Here is a 13927-nt window from a genome sequence, read left to right as displayed (position 1 = left end):
TCTGTTCTGTAAACTGCATCTCCTGCATTATTTCTGTTCTGTAAAACTGCATCCCTGCATTATTTCTGTTCTGTAAACTGCATCTCCTGCATTATTTCTGTTCTGTAAAACTGCATCTCCTGCATTATTTCTGTTCTGTAAAACTGCGTCCTCTGCATTATTTCTGTTCTGTAAAACTGCATCCCTGCATTATTTCTGTTCTGTAAACTGCATCTCCTGCATTATTTCTGTTCTGTAAAACTGCATCTCCTGCATTATTCCTGTTCTGGAAACGATTACATGTGCGCATTGCATGTGCCATCGCTTAGGAAACACTCAAGTGCGGAAACGTGCGTCTGTAAATAAAACAATATGCGCGGGCCTGAATTGTGTCTTAAACGTTGATGCGTGGGGTTTCATCAGAGGGGATTCTGGGTAGGGATCATGTAAACATGGATGAGCTGGATCTCTCATTTGATTGGATTTCAGACGAGAAGCGCTGGGATGGCTTCTGTCTCTTACAGTTTGTGTTATCAATTAGCAGGGTGTTCATATCTACTGTATGACTTGCACATATAATTTTATGTTGACATATTACTGTAATCGGCTAAGTTGGCAAAAAACAGAAATGACAACCACAACCCTGCTTTAAATTTCCATAACAAGAATTTACTGGCATTGAAATAATATCCAGGAAATTATCATAATTATTTTTGCGACTGTGTTGTTCCCAGAGTGAAGAGTGCAGTGACTGTTCACAGAACCGCAGAACCAGAAAGGTTTTCTTTGAAAATGGGGGAGAAAGGACATGCTCCTCCCCCCGCATTGGCCCCACCCATTCTCTGGGGTTCCCTGTGGTTTCCCGGCAACATCCAGCAACACAGCGCCAGACATGAAAAGTGAGACTTTTGTTTCACAGAAGAGTTTTCTTCATACACACACGCACACACTCACACACTCACACTCACACGCACACGCACACACACTCACACACACACTCACACTCACACGCACTGACACACACACACACACACTCACACTCACACGCACTGACACACACTCACACGCACTGACACACACACACACACACACACACACACACACACATACACACTCACACACACACACGCACTGACACACACACACACACACCCATGTATACACACACACACCTCTTCTAAAAACCAGCGCTTTGGGAAACCGTGTGCTGAGTCAGCACTCTGAGCAGGGGGAGAAGCCGTGGCAGGATGTGAGCGTCTGAAACAAGTCGTCTCTTGTGCGGTTGTTGTTGTTGTTGTTGCTGCTCGATGCAGCTTTGTGGTGTTTTCACAGTGACTGGAGTTTTTTGGCTTCGGGATTCATCTTTATCGGTGGGGCCTGTTGTCCTTCAGATGCGTGGGATTAAGACCGTGAAAGAAAACACATTAAGGTGGAATACTTCCTGTTAAATCCAGAGAGAAAGAAAAAGATTCCTTGCCCTAGAGTAAAGCGTAGCTTTCAGACTAATCCTAAAAAAGCTTAGGGTACGATACGAGGGAGCGTTAGACTGTGGGACTGTGAGGTGGGTGGTATGAGTGTAAATCTATTGGGTTGTAATGGGTTGCAGTCTCTGTAGAGAAAGCTGACCCTGAGTGACCTTCTCTCTGCACACATCACACATGTTCCACCTTCTCTCCCCTGTAGTGAGGGCAGCCATGTTGCTCCATTAAAACCCTCAGCCAGTTTCTCCCTCAGTCTCCAGGGGTGGGTGGGGGGGGGGGGGGGGCTGGTGGAGTGATGGCTGGGATTGAGGAGGTGGGGGTGGGGGGGTTGGTCTTCAATGCAGCTGTTAAAAGAGCTGATGCTGACAAGCAAACTCCCCCCCCCCCCCCCCCCCCCCCCGGAAATGATTAACCCTCCTGTTATGTTGCGGGTCAAATTGACCCTTTTTAAAGTTTGAAAATCTAGGAAAAATACTTAAAATTATTTTTTCAGTATGAAACTTCTTCTACTGGCCTTAATTAGTGTAATCAACATTTTAAATGAAAATGGTTCATTTCATGTATTTGCAAACCCCCCCTGTATGGGGATTAACCCGGGAACATTTTTGCTGTACCTAAAAAATGAACAGAACAGGAGGGTTAAGATAATGCCCTCGATCACCTGTGGCTGGAATTCAGTGTGTGTTCCCAGCATGCCCTGGGGTGGTGGTGGGCGTGGCTTGCGGGTGATGGATGGCTCGTCCGGTCGTGACCTCGTTGCCCGTGTCTGCGACGCTCTCTAAAGCTGAGAGAGGAGAAGAAGAAGAAAAGAGGAGAGGCCTTGTCAGGAGACTTCAGCGTGCTCGTTCATTTCGGTCCCCCCCCCCCCCCCCCCCCCACCCCACCCCTGCCGCACCACCAGCGCGGCTCTCCGCACAGAATGACCTTTTGTGTGGGCCGTCCGTCTCCTAGAGGGGGAGTCGGGGGGGGGGGAGGATGCGGTCCAGACGAATTATGACCTCAGGAACGTCAGCCTCGCCCCCCCCCTGGCCCGGCTCCAGAAGCGAAAGCCTTGAGGGCGATTAATTATCCAGGGGAAGTTTTGAGCGCGACGGCGGCGGCGCGTTCCGTCGGACCCCGAGGCTGGGCAGCGGGGGAGCGGCGGGTCACAGCGGCGTTACCCGCCATTATTCTTCTGCTGTCGAATCCGCAGGGGTCACGCCAGGGCCTGTCCTGACTGCCAGGGGTTCAGTGAGGGGACAGGAGGGGAAGTGACATCATCTCTGTGTAACTGCTCCCCTGTGGCTGGTAACCAATCAAATCCTGTGGCTTTCATTTGTCTGAGATCCTCGTATACACTCATACCGCAAAGTGATCAGCAGTGACTGAATATTGTTTTTTATTCATTTTTCTTTCTTTTTTTCTTTTTTCTTTTTTTTTTTTTTTTTGATGAGCATAGTAAATTAATTCTGTTATCTTGAATATTTTGTGAAGGTTTCCAATTTGAGCAGTGATGGAAGCTACATGAAACATAAATAATGTTCATTCATAAAGAATTTGTGGGTAGTGAAAATTGCAGTGGATTATTTACATTAGCTGTGGTCTCATTCTAGATACATTTTATACATTTTCAGAATACAAGCTGTATTCATTTACCTCACTCATCAGGTGAGATAAGATAACACGAATGACACATTGCCATCATTAGAGTAAAAGAAAATAATAGAAAATTTATGGCAATTTTGTTCTTTTTTAGTTTCATAATAGTGAAACAAAACATATTTTCAACCCTAGTTCCTCTTCAGCCAGTGTTATCAGGATCATTTTTTTGTTTTTATTTTTTACTGTCAAGTGGTTGCTATAGGACTCAGACATACTGAGTTAACCATGGCGCCCACCCATTTAAATCATGTTCCACTGTAAGATTGCAGTGAACAGTGCCAGGAAAAGAAATCTCACATGATTATGTGTGATTATGAATACTGAATCCATCTATAAAAATCTTTATGCCGATTCCTCAACTCAAGGGGACTGTAATGAACAGGAGTGGAAATGCCCATAAACCTGTACTACATCGGAAAGATTAATGACTCCAGCAGTGGAGTTTTCAGAGACACTTCAGAGCACTTCCTGCTCACAGCTATTAGTCATGGGTACTGTAGTTTACTGCCCGTGTTCTACACCGCTTTGTGTACATAATGATGATGCTGCATTTAACAAAGCTGAGTTCGGAAAGAAAGGATAATGGTATCCTTCATTTTTTGGTCCCCTGTAGGGGACATGAGTCTCTGGTCTTGAGCTCAAGAACCATGTATTTTTCCTATGCTGAAAACTACACTACAAGGGAGATTGGAAAAAAATAAAAATTAAAATAATATTTTCACTGCAATATGTTTTGGCATCCAAGGCACCTGTTATTTATTTTTTTTTTTTTTTAAATAAGTACTTCAGCTTTTTTTCTTCTGAGTCTCAAGAGGATATCGGGTTAAACTAACATTGAATGTAGCAGAGACAGGGCGTGGCTGTTGACAAACTGGGAAACACTGACTGTATGTGGGATTTTTTTTTTTTAGCTGGTTTTTGAAAATGTTTTGTCAGTGAACTGTCAGGGTGCACCTGTCCTTTCAGTTAGGCAGATGGTGGTTTTGTAGAGCTGTCAATGTGTCTTGGCTTGTTTTCTTTTCTTTTTTAGAATAGCCCAGAAATGCAGAGGCTGGATTCATCAAGAACCACAAGCCACCCTATGACTGGAAGTGACGATAAAAAGTCCAAGAATGTTATTATATTTGCTCAGCCAAGTGAGAATGTAATTATGTTGTAATCTTATCTTTCATTTATTGGTGGTAGGGTGCCATCGTGTTTATGCTCTATATTGTCCTTGTCCTCAAGACAAAGAATAAAATAAAATAAATAAAGATTGGTAGATTTGGATTTTAATGTGCCAAACTTCAGTTCCAAACTTAAGCAAGTGGTGCATTTATAAATCACTGTAGAGCCCTCAGGAAGATGGAGCAGGGAAACTCTTTCAGTAAACACTGTTTTCATTTCTGGAGCGGAGGCATCTTGTCCTGTCCTCACAAGTGCAGCATTCAGTTTAAAAATTCCTACGGAACTGCTTCCCAACATGTTGACTCAGCATTCATTGTGCAGAGGAATGCTGTGGTTGCCTGTCCACGAAAACCTTTTTTTTATTTTATTTTATAAATTCTTTTCTTTTTTTTCTTTTTTTCTGCTATGGCAGTTGTTTTCAGTGGGGTGTAATCCTTCCATTATCAGGGAATTTCTCACTGGAGACTAATAATGATGCTTTCCGTTGGGGGAAGTGTAGGTTTGGAAAACAGACAAGATGAAAGCTGTAGGGTCAGAGCTGATTATAATTCTGTAGGACCTAAAGTTGGATCCCAGGCTGTTGTGAAATGTTGATTCTCACTGTCAGTAAGTCATTTTAATGTGGGTAATTACTGTAGGCGTCAGAGCAGAAGACAGACATGTATACACGGTTGCTAACGTGCAGGTCGACACCCGGCATAGCTTGAATGCCTGACACACTGGCATCACCTGGAAACAAACTTGCAGCATGAATCCCTTAATGGACGTTCTGTCTGTGGTCCTGGTCTAAGTTCAGATCTGGAGAGAGATCACGGATGGTGTGAAAGTGATGATGATGTAGCCAGCGCTGTGGAGGAGTGGGGGGGTGGTGTAAGAGGAAGCGGTGAGGGGGATGGTGAGGGTGGGGTGGGGGGGCGGGCAGGGTGGGGGGGTTGGGTTCATGTCATGGACAATGAAGCTGGCTGTGACTTTTTTTTTTTTTTTTTGCTGAGTGTAGTTAAATGCGTCTGATATGATTACTTCACTTCCTTTCACATCATTCAGAATGCTTGTTATAGCACACGTATTGTGTATTAGTACTTCCCGCGTAGACCTTCTTGAGCTCGATTTCACTTCCCCCTTTCTCCTCCAGACTGAAAACAAGCACGTAAATCAGACGTTGGAGGCTGTGCGTCTCCTTCGCATTAATCCCAGCTGCAGAAGCATCCCCGCTGTGGCTTTATTTGTTGCGCTGCCCTGAAATATTTTCCGCAGCGGTTCCTGGTAACGAAACGACACGATGAGGGCAAAGGCCTTCTGTTCTTGGCTCGTCCTGGCTTATGAGGAAGAGAGGAACACTAATTTTATCTTTGGGAAGATCCTTTTCTTTGAAACACTATACGTAAGGTTCTGAGCACGACATATGACGTTGGCTGTACTCTGTACCGTTGGAGGACTATAGTGGTTAATTGTTGGCCATTAGAGGCCTAAATATTTTCCTTGCCAACTTTAATTGTATGAGGCATTGCCATGTTTCTTACGATCGTGGAAAAGATGTCTTTTAATCTCACCAAGGAGGACATTTCCATGGAGGGTGTGTCTAGACAAAGTGCTTTATTGACAAGGATTTCAAACAGATTGATCCTGAACTAAAAGAAAATATGATGGTCCATAAACTTTGAAAAACCACAGCTACTGAATCACATAAAACCCGACAGGTTTCTGCAGGTCCAGATTATGGAAATCGTGATTATTACTATCATAAATCTGCATGCCAACAGACTCTTTTTTTCTGTAAAATCATGATCTGAACACCACTGAGCCGCAAGCAAGAGCTAATGTGGCGTCTGCCCAGCCTGGCAGTTACCCTCAGAATGAGCTCTGCTAGGGCTATTACATTAGCTGCCCTGGAGAACATACCACACACTCTGTCTCTGTCTCTCTCTCTCTCTCCTTCTCTCCCCCTCCTCCCCCTCTCTCTCTCTCCTTCCATATCCCTCTCCCCTCTCTCTCTGTCTCTGACTCTGTCTCTGTCTCTCTCTCACTCTCCCTCTCGCTCTGTCTCTGTCTCTCTCTGTTACACACACACACACTCTCTACCTCTCTGACTCTGTCTCTGTCTCTCTCTCACTCTCCCTCTCGCTCTGTCTCTGTCTCTCTCTGTTACACACACACACACTCTCTACCTCTCTGACTCTGTCTCTGTCTCTCTCTCACTCTCCCTCTCGCTCTGTCTCTGTCTCTCTCTGTTACACACACACACACTCTCTACCTCTCTGACTCTGTCTCTGTCTCTCTCTCACTCTCCCTCTCGCTCTGTCTCTGTCTCTCTCTGTTACACACGCACACTCTCTACCTCTCTGTCTCTCTCACTGTCTCTCCTACTCTCCCCCTCCTCCTCCTCCTCTCTCTCTTCTATCTCTCTCCCCTCCCTCCCCACTTCTATTATGTAGTGTTGGCTTACGTGGGACTGAAACCTGTTGTGTCCCCCGTGTGCCGTCTGAATGGCAGACTGTGTCTGTCACTGTGACTGTGCACTGACTCAGACTGCAGTGTCTCTGGAGACTGTGTCTGTCACTGTGACTGTGCACTGACTGAGACTGCAGTCGCTCTGGAGACTGTGTCTGTCACTGTCACTGTGCGCTGACTCAGACTGCAGTCGCTCTGGACTGTGGACGTTCTCCGTGGAATCCATAGAGACGGATGAGTCTCCGGCTGAACAAGTGGCCGTTCCATTTCTTTACATACTGTGACTTATTCTTTAAGGTCCCTCTTTCCACACTACTTTTGTGCCTGTAGGGGTGTCATCTGAGGTGTACTCTGATAGCAGCGTTTATGTACCTAAAAAATCGGTGAACACAGTTGGCACTCATGCTGAGGGTGAAATAATCATTGTTTGCATTTCAGTCATTTTTTTTCCAATGGATTTGCATGTGTCTTTTTGGTTCCCTGATTTTTTTTTTTAAATCCCTAGTTGAGGAGTGATCTTGGGATAAAGCTGTCTTCAAAAGGCACTATTTTGGCTCACATGTCTGATAGTATGTCGGATTGTATGAGATACAGTCTGTCTGATAGTCAGTATATCGGTCTGTGTGAGACAGTCTGTCTGATCATTGTTATTACAAAATAAGTATTGTACCTTACTGAACCTGTGTTTAGCAGTTGTCTATGACCATGAAATGCGCTTTTTGTACGTCGCTTTGGATAAAAGCGTCTGCCAAATAAACGTAATGTAATGTAATGTGGCCGAGCACATGAACCTTAATGTCTGAACTCTGTGTATCTCTGTTCGTGAAGTTGTTTTTTTGCACTTAAAAGGGTAAGGTCTGGAAAAATGTGTTAAGAAAGCTGGCTAAACATGGTGCCCCTTTAACTCCTTTAAAGATCTGGACTTGAGTGGCGAAAGCTCTGCTGTGCCCTCACGAGCACGTGCTTGGCCTCCCAGCGTGTATGTGCCACAGGCTTCCTTCCTGATGGGAGCCAGGTGTCCGTTAGCTTAGCGCGCGGCCGTCAGCAGAACTCCTCCGGGGCCTGGGGGGGAAGAAAGCAGGGCCTTCAGATGAGCGTTCACGCTCAGGAAAATAACCCCAAAGCACTGTGGGATCGCTGTGGGAGGACCTGAGGGCCGGACTTCAGAGAGGAATATTCCACTGTGTCAGCGAGCTTCCGCTGACGGCCCACGCTGAACTCGCAACAAAAATATTAATAAATTAACGTGCAAAACATTTTTTAAACATGGCATCAGCCATGTCCATTTTTAATCGTTAGTTACAAATGGAACATCTTAACTGGGAAATGTAAATGGCTTATCGAGGACGTATGTGCGTGCATGTGTGTGTGTGTGTGTGTGTTTGTGTTTGAGGCACAAGTTGCTTATTTTGTTAATTTTTTTTCCTTTTCAGATGGAGCTTCTGGATAAGTTCCCTGTTGAAGGAGGACAGAAGGACCCTAAGCGCAGAATCATTCCCTTTCTGCCAGGTTAGTAGAATAATCCCCTTTCTGCCAGGTTAGTAGAATAATCCCCTTTCTGACAGGCTAGTAGAATAATCCTCTGTATGACAGGTTAGTAGAATAATCCTCTTTTTGCCAGGTTAGTGGAATAATCCTCTTTTTTTCCAGGTTAGTGGAATAATCCTCTTTTTTTCCAGGTTAGTAGAATGATCCCCTTTCTGCCAGGTTAGTAGAATAATTCCCTTTCTGCCAGGTTAGTAGAATAATCCCCTTTCTGCCAGGTTAGTAGAATAATCCTCTGTATGACAGGCTAGTAGAACCCTCTCCTCTCCGCCAGGTTGAAATGCGTCAGTTTCCTGCTGGGTGTTACCCCGCGTGGTGTCCCCACAGCACCCCAGTGCTGAATGACTGTGAGATGAGTGTGGGGTTGCCTGTTGTCTCCATTCCAGTACATACAGAAGTGAACCTCCCTACTGTCATGATCTCACACTTTCCACCACTTCTTATTTCATTTTCCCTCCAAAAAAATGGGATGGTTGATTTATTTATGTTTTTTTTTCTTTTAGCATTTTGAGCTGATTTGAGATTAATTCCAGGCTGGTGCCTTCCATTTTGTTTTTTGTTTTTTTTCCAAATGAGGCTGTGAGTTAGAATGAAAAAGTGCTTTCCTAAACAATGAAAAAGCTCTGATTGACAGCAAAAGATTTTTGTGGCAGAAGAATTTTATGGAAGGGTACGCTGTCCTCTCTTCCTCTCTCTCTCTCTTTCTCTCTAGACTTCTCTGAGAGAACGCTCAGATGCCTTCAGCTGTGTTTATGTAACCGAATGGACGTGCAGAGAGAGAGAGAGAGAGACTGGGCCAGCTCTGCACCCCCCCTCCCCCACATTTCTCCATTCATCTGTGTTTAGTCAGTTTTAGGCTTCATTCACAATGAAAACCCATTCTTTTCTTTCTTTCTTTCTTTCATTCCTATTTCTTTTTTGTTTCTGTCCCTTCTTTCTTCTTTCCTTCTTTCTTTATTGGTTGTTTCATTCTTTATTTTCTTTTCTTTTCTTCCCCACATTACGTTTGACATATGTTACTCAAATTTCTTCTTTTCCACAGCTGCGTGTAAACTGGTGTAGGCCCAAAGCCACACCCAGTATGACTGTCAGAGGAGTTATTCATTTCTGAATGGCTCTTCACTGCATTTCCCCGTTCTCTTCCCTACTCTACTTTGTTGTACGTCGCTCTGGATAAGAGCGTCTGCCAAACGCCTGTAATGTAATGTAATGTGCTCTCCTCCCGTTCAGCATATTTTCCAGGCGTGGAGTGTACGTGCCTGTGTTCATATGTGTGGAAATTGCTCGTAATGGTTCTTGTACTAATGTTCCTAGAGTGTATCAGCTGAGGGGGGAATGCTTGCTGTACCAAGGCTTGCTGATTCAGTTAATAAGAAAATGCAGACACGTCTGGACGTCAGACAGGTCTACAGACAATGAGTGAAATTCCTCGGAGAATCTGATCCAAAGTAGCGGGCTCCAAAAGCTCAAAATCAGTGCACTCGTCCAGGATCTTTCCAAAACGGAAGAGTATATTACAGCTTGGGGGAAAAATTCATATTTATGATCCATTGTCTTTAGCTTACTGTGCGTGGTTGCCAGGAAACAAAATTCACCAATCAGCTATGATTCTGACAAGCTATAAGCAATCAGCTAATTGTATTCAGAACTCTCACATTGGCTGGGTATTAATGTATCTCCATATCGACTATATTTTTAATAACAAAAAATATTGTTTTTACATAGACATTACTTACCAGAGAAATGTAGCATGCTTCGGATTTGCGCGGTTCTATTTTTGTTCCTGCAAATATTTTTATTCATAATATGGCTAAAATGACAAAAATGCAGTCTTGCAGAGGCTTCCTGCTGGTGCTGAACCCCTATTTAGGCTCCAGCCTGTGATTTATATGCTACCGGTCCTAGGAAAACAAAGACAGGGCAGTTTAAAAAACATTTTAAAAATATTTCAGTCCACATGCTTAGGTTGAGCTTAGTCTTGACTCCGTTGGGGGGAAATCTGGTCAGGTCAGCCCAAACCAGTGGAGCGGTGGCTTTCCTAAAAGGGCATTGGGGTTTGTTTAGATCCTCTTTCTTTTGCGCTACGCTCTGTTCTGTTGCCTCTACTTCAGCAGTGCGGTCTGCAATGATACTTTCAGCTTCTTCTCCTGCATTCCTCGAGGCTGCGGCGGCCATCTTGAATCCACATTTCTTTCCCGCTCAGAGAGCATTGTTCTGGCATGGAGGCTGTTAGGGTTTTGTTACACTAAGAACAAAAAAAGAGAGATCCTGAGTGATGTGCCTGGAACAGTTTTGGCCAGTCTTTCAACTCAGCGTTGGCCCTACAATCATGCAAAGCCCAAATTACATCATACCTAAGAGCCAGGCCAAATTTCCTTGTTCAGTTTCAATCAAGTTGACATATCTGTACACATGGTTCCCTAGAAAAAGGATAGCTTGACCTAGTATAATAGCTTTGATTTAAAAAAAAATTACGAAATAAGTCGTGTTAAATCTCTGTGCAGACTGGGGTGGGTAATCTCTTGGAGATTGAAAGTCTGGAATTGTCTGTAGTGTTTGTTCGGTTTTGTGAAAGAAAGCAATCAATGGCATTAATATTTCAAGGGGGATTGCAGGCTACATCCACTGATGAGAAAGAGTTTTCAGGATCCTGTGGTCGTTGAAAACATTGTGTGTTGTCGATTACTTATGTGGGTGAACCCTTCCAAAGACTTAGGTCTTCCTTGCAGAACACTTTATTGGCTCAAGATGGTGAATTATTGATAGTTCCACCCATTTAGGGGTTCATGACCCATTTAGAGGTTCATAGGGGTTCAGGCTCCCATCAAAAGCTGCTTTTCCTTTGACCTTTACCTAAAATGGAAATTACGTATTTGCAATGTGTGTGTGTATGTTTGTGTGTGTATATGTGTATGTGTAAATGTGTATTGTGTGTGTTTAAACAGTATGTGTAGAGTATGTGTACTTGTGTGTGTGTGTGTGTCTGTGTGTTTCTGTGTGTGTACATGTTTTTTTGTTTGTGTATGTGTGTGTGTCTGTGTGCGTGTGTGTGTACGTGTGTGCGTGTGTGTGCGTGCCTGCGTGCATGCGTGCGTGATGAGAAGAGTACTAGTTTTTACCACGTTTCCCTCATTAGTCTCTGTTTGTTTTAAGCTCGCCCTGTTTGTCTTGCTCTTAAATGGAATTTTCAGACAGAAGTATTTACCTCGCCTTATAAAACAGAAAACTGCCCGCGATTGCTATGTGCTGAGCACGTACCTGCTCTTTTCACAACAGTTTAACAAGTGGCTGTAAGGTAATGAGTCAGCAGCCGGTGAGCGATTTGAGCAGAGGACCCTGTAATTAGCGAACGCTGGGCTGCTCCGTTCTGCCTCTTCATCCCATTCTTTCCCTCCTTTATCAGCTCTCTTTGTAAACAGTCGAGTGAATTAAGTGATGGCAGATGTACCTTAATGGAAAAGGCCGGACTGTAGCTGTTAGTTTGGGTTTTATTTTTATTGGCAGGTATACCTGCCATCTTGCGGTGTGTTTGTGGGTCTTTGTGAGATGTCCTGTGTTGCACTGCGCTGTTTCTCATTGGTTTGCTGCGTTATTAGGTGAAGTACAAATTGAAGTCTCAAAATAACCTTAATCTGATCTTTTTTTTAACTTGGTTTACGTATTTCGGAGCAGCGAATGGGTTAACTTGCTGGCGTTCTTTCTGTGGCAGCTCACTGTGAAGTCTCAAGGCTGCCCTGGAAAAGGATTTTTACAGCGTGTCTGGATGATTTCATCAGCTTTTAAAGCGGTGGAAGTGTGTTCAGCTGAGCGCTGAGAGGGCAGAATTAGCCTGTTTCCTGGGTAGCAGAGGCTTTCAGAGAGGGGGTGTTGAGAGAAGGGCTTTACACCCCCCCCCCCCCTTTATGCAAATAAACTCAGTGCTGTAGGTAATCAGTACTCTACGTTAGCATGTGGGGTGGAATATCTTACCATTTTCTCTCAACCCTGGATTTTCAACAGGGGGTGTTTAAAGATGCTGTGGGGGGGGTCCCTGACCAGACTATGCAATAACTATATTTAGATTTGGCGAAAATGTTTTGTATATGCATATTAAACATAGCCCTTTTTAAAATGATTTGAGCCTGGCTGGGGGTTCCTGGGTTGAACCCCCTGCTCGTATCGATTTCAAACCGATCTGTCCTTCGCTTGTTTTGAACCGTAACCGGGCACGGCTATCTGCTGTTTAACATACTTTGACCTGTTTAATTTATTCTTGAAAGATTTTGGCGGGGAAACTTACATCTGATTTTCCGATTACATTTTATTTTCTAAACGTTTTAGTATTTACTGGCGTGCGTTTGTTTTCTCGACTGAACTTTCCCACCCTTAGTTAGAGCTGTAAGCTGATTGGTGCAGAACCGATGTCCACCCTCCCCCCCCCCCCCTTACTGTAGATAAAGTCAGTACTGTACTGTAACTCGGTACTGTAAGCTGATTGGTTCACTGCAGATGGAGAGTTACTGTGTTGCCAGGCAGTCTGCGGTGCCAGTGCAGGTCTACATGCTGACATTTTATATTTTTAGTTCGGTTGCTTTGTTTATTTTATGTGAAAGAGCGCAGTGTGCGAAGAGCGTTCCTTTTTACCTGGGAAAACCTGGAAAACCTGAGCCAAAATGAAAAGGGACCATTAAAAAGTTCTGGTTCTTTTTTTTTATATGATCTGTCAAAAGGCAAAGACCTTTTGAGTGTACAGTTAGAATTTTTATTTGAATATGAAAGTGGTGTCTTAATTATTCATGGCTTAATTTCCGTGAGTTTCGTACGGCCGGCTGGATCGCCATATCCGCTGCGCTGAGGAGGGAAAAGTGTGTAGCGCTGCGTTTTTCCGGAACATTCAGAACTTTGCTGTGACCCGGTCCGTCCCGTAGGCGTATATGCGAGCGTCTGTTCGTTCAGCACTTTTCAGTCCTGTGACCCCTCCCCCCCCCCACCCCCCCCCACCCCCACCACCACCTTCCCAGGTCAAACCGAGCTCGTTCCCTCCCTCCTTCCCTCTCTCCTTCCCTCCCTCGTTCCCTCCCTGACCGAGCGGTTTCCTGTACGTGAAACTACGAGGCGTTTTTTTTAAAATTCATCCGTAGCTCCCAGAGTCTGGATCAGACGGCGAGGCGGGACGGCCAGACCCGACCGGCCAGACCCGACCGGCCAGCCGCCAGCATTCCTTTTGTTTCCCTTATATGAGCAGCAGACGGGCTGTTTTTTGTGTCGGCACAGCTGTGTGGGGGAAAAGGCAGTGCCAGCTGAGGTTTATGGGACATTCTAAGGTGACTGTTCTTCGTATGGGCGGTTTTCGGTAACGGGGCTGGGCTGGGTTACGCAGACCCAATTTTGGGTCACTCCCTGTCGCCCACCCCTCCCCCCGCCCCCCCTTTCCCCTCGTTCCCCTACCCGGCCAGCCTGAGTCAGCAGTGGCGGTGGTGTTGAGCGATGTGGAGGAAATGAAATCCTCTTTGTAATGTGGGACGGGAGGTCTTAACAGACCCTCTTGCTCTGGAACATCTGGAACTATAGGTGTTTCAAAGAAAAAAAAAGTTTTAAGCCATTTGAGCGTAGTGTGGCTGTTGCTGGGGGTTTGGGGGGGGGGGCCGTGAGAGTGGGGGGGGGGGGGGGTTGGGTAGAATGAGCAA

General features: G+C 44.9%; 1 protein-coding gene across 4 annotated transcripts in view; it reads left to right on the top strand.

Annotated features, from left to right (window-relative positions):
- sh3pxd2b (SH3 and PX domains 2B) overlaps positions 1-13927 on the top strand; it is a 45884-nt gene that overhangs the window by 12056 nt on the left and 19901 nt on the right. For all 4 annotated transcript variants that reach the window (XM_035431834.1, XM_035431832.1, XM_035431831.1 and 1 more), the window contains exon 3: positions 8150-8225. In XM_035431834.1, the coding sequence (XP_035287725.1) occupies positions 8150-8225 (76 nt within the window). The remainder of the gene's footprint in view (positions 1-8149; positions 8226-13927) is intronic.

Source organism: Anguilla anguilla, chromosome 9 (assembly GCF_013347855.1).
Source record: "Anguilla anguilla isolate fAngAng1 chromosome 9, fAngAng1.pri, whole genome shotgun sequence".
NCBI lineage: Eukaryota > Metazoa > Chordata > Actinopteri > Anguilliformes > Anguillidae > Anguilla > Anguilla anguilla.
Note: the sequence above shows the minus strand (reverse complement) of the source record. Positions and strands in the feature narration are given on the sequence as shown.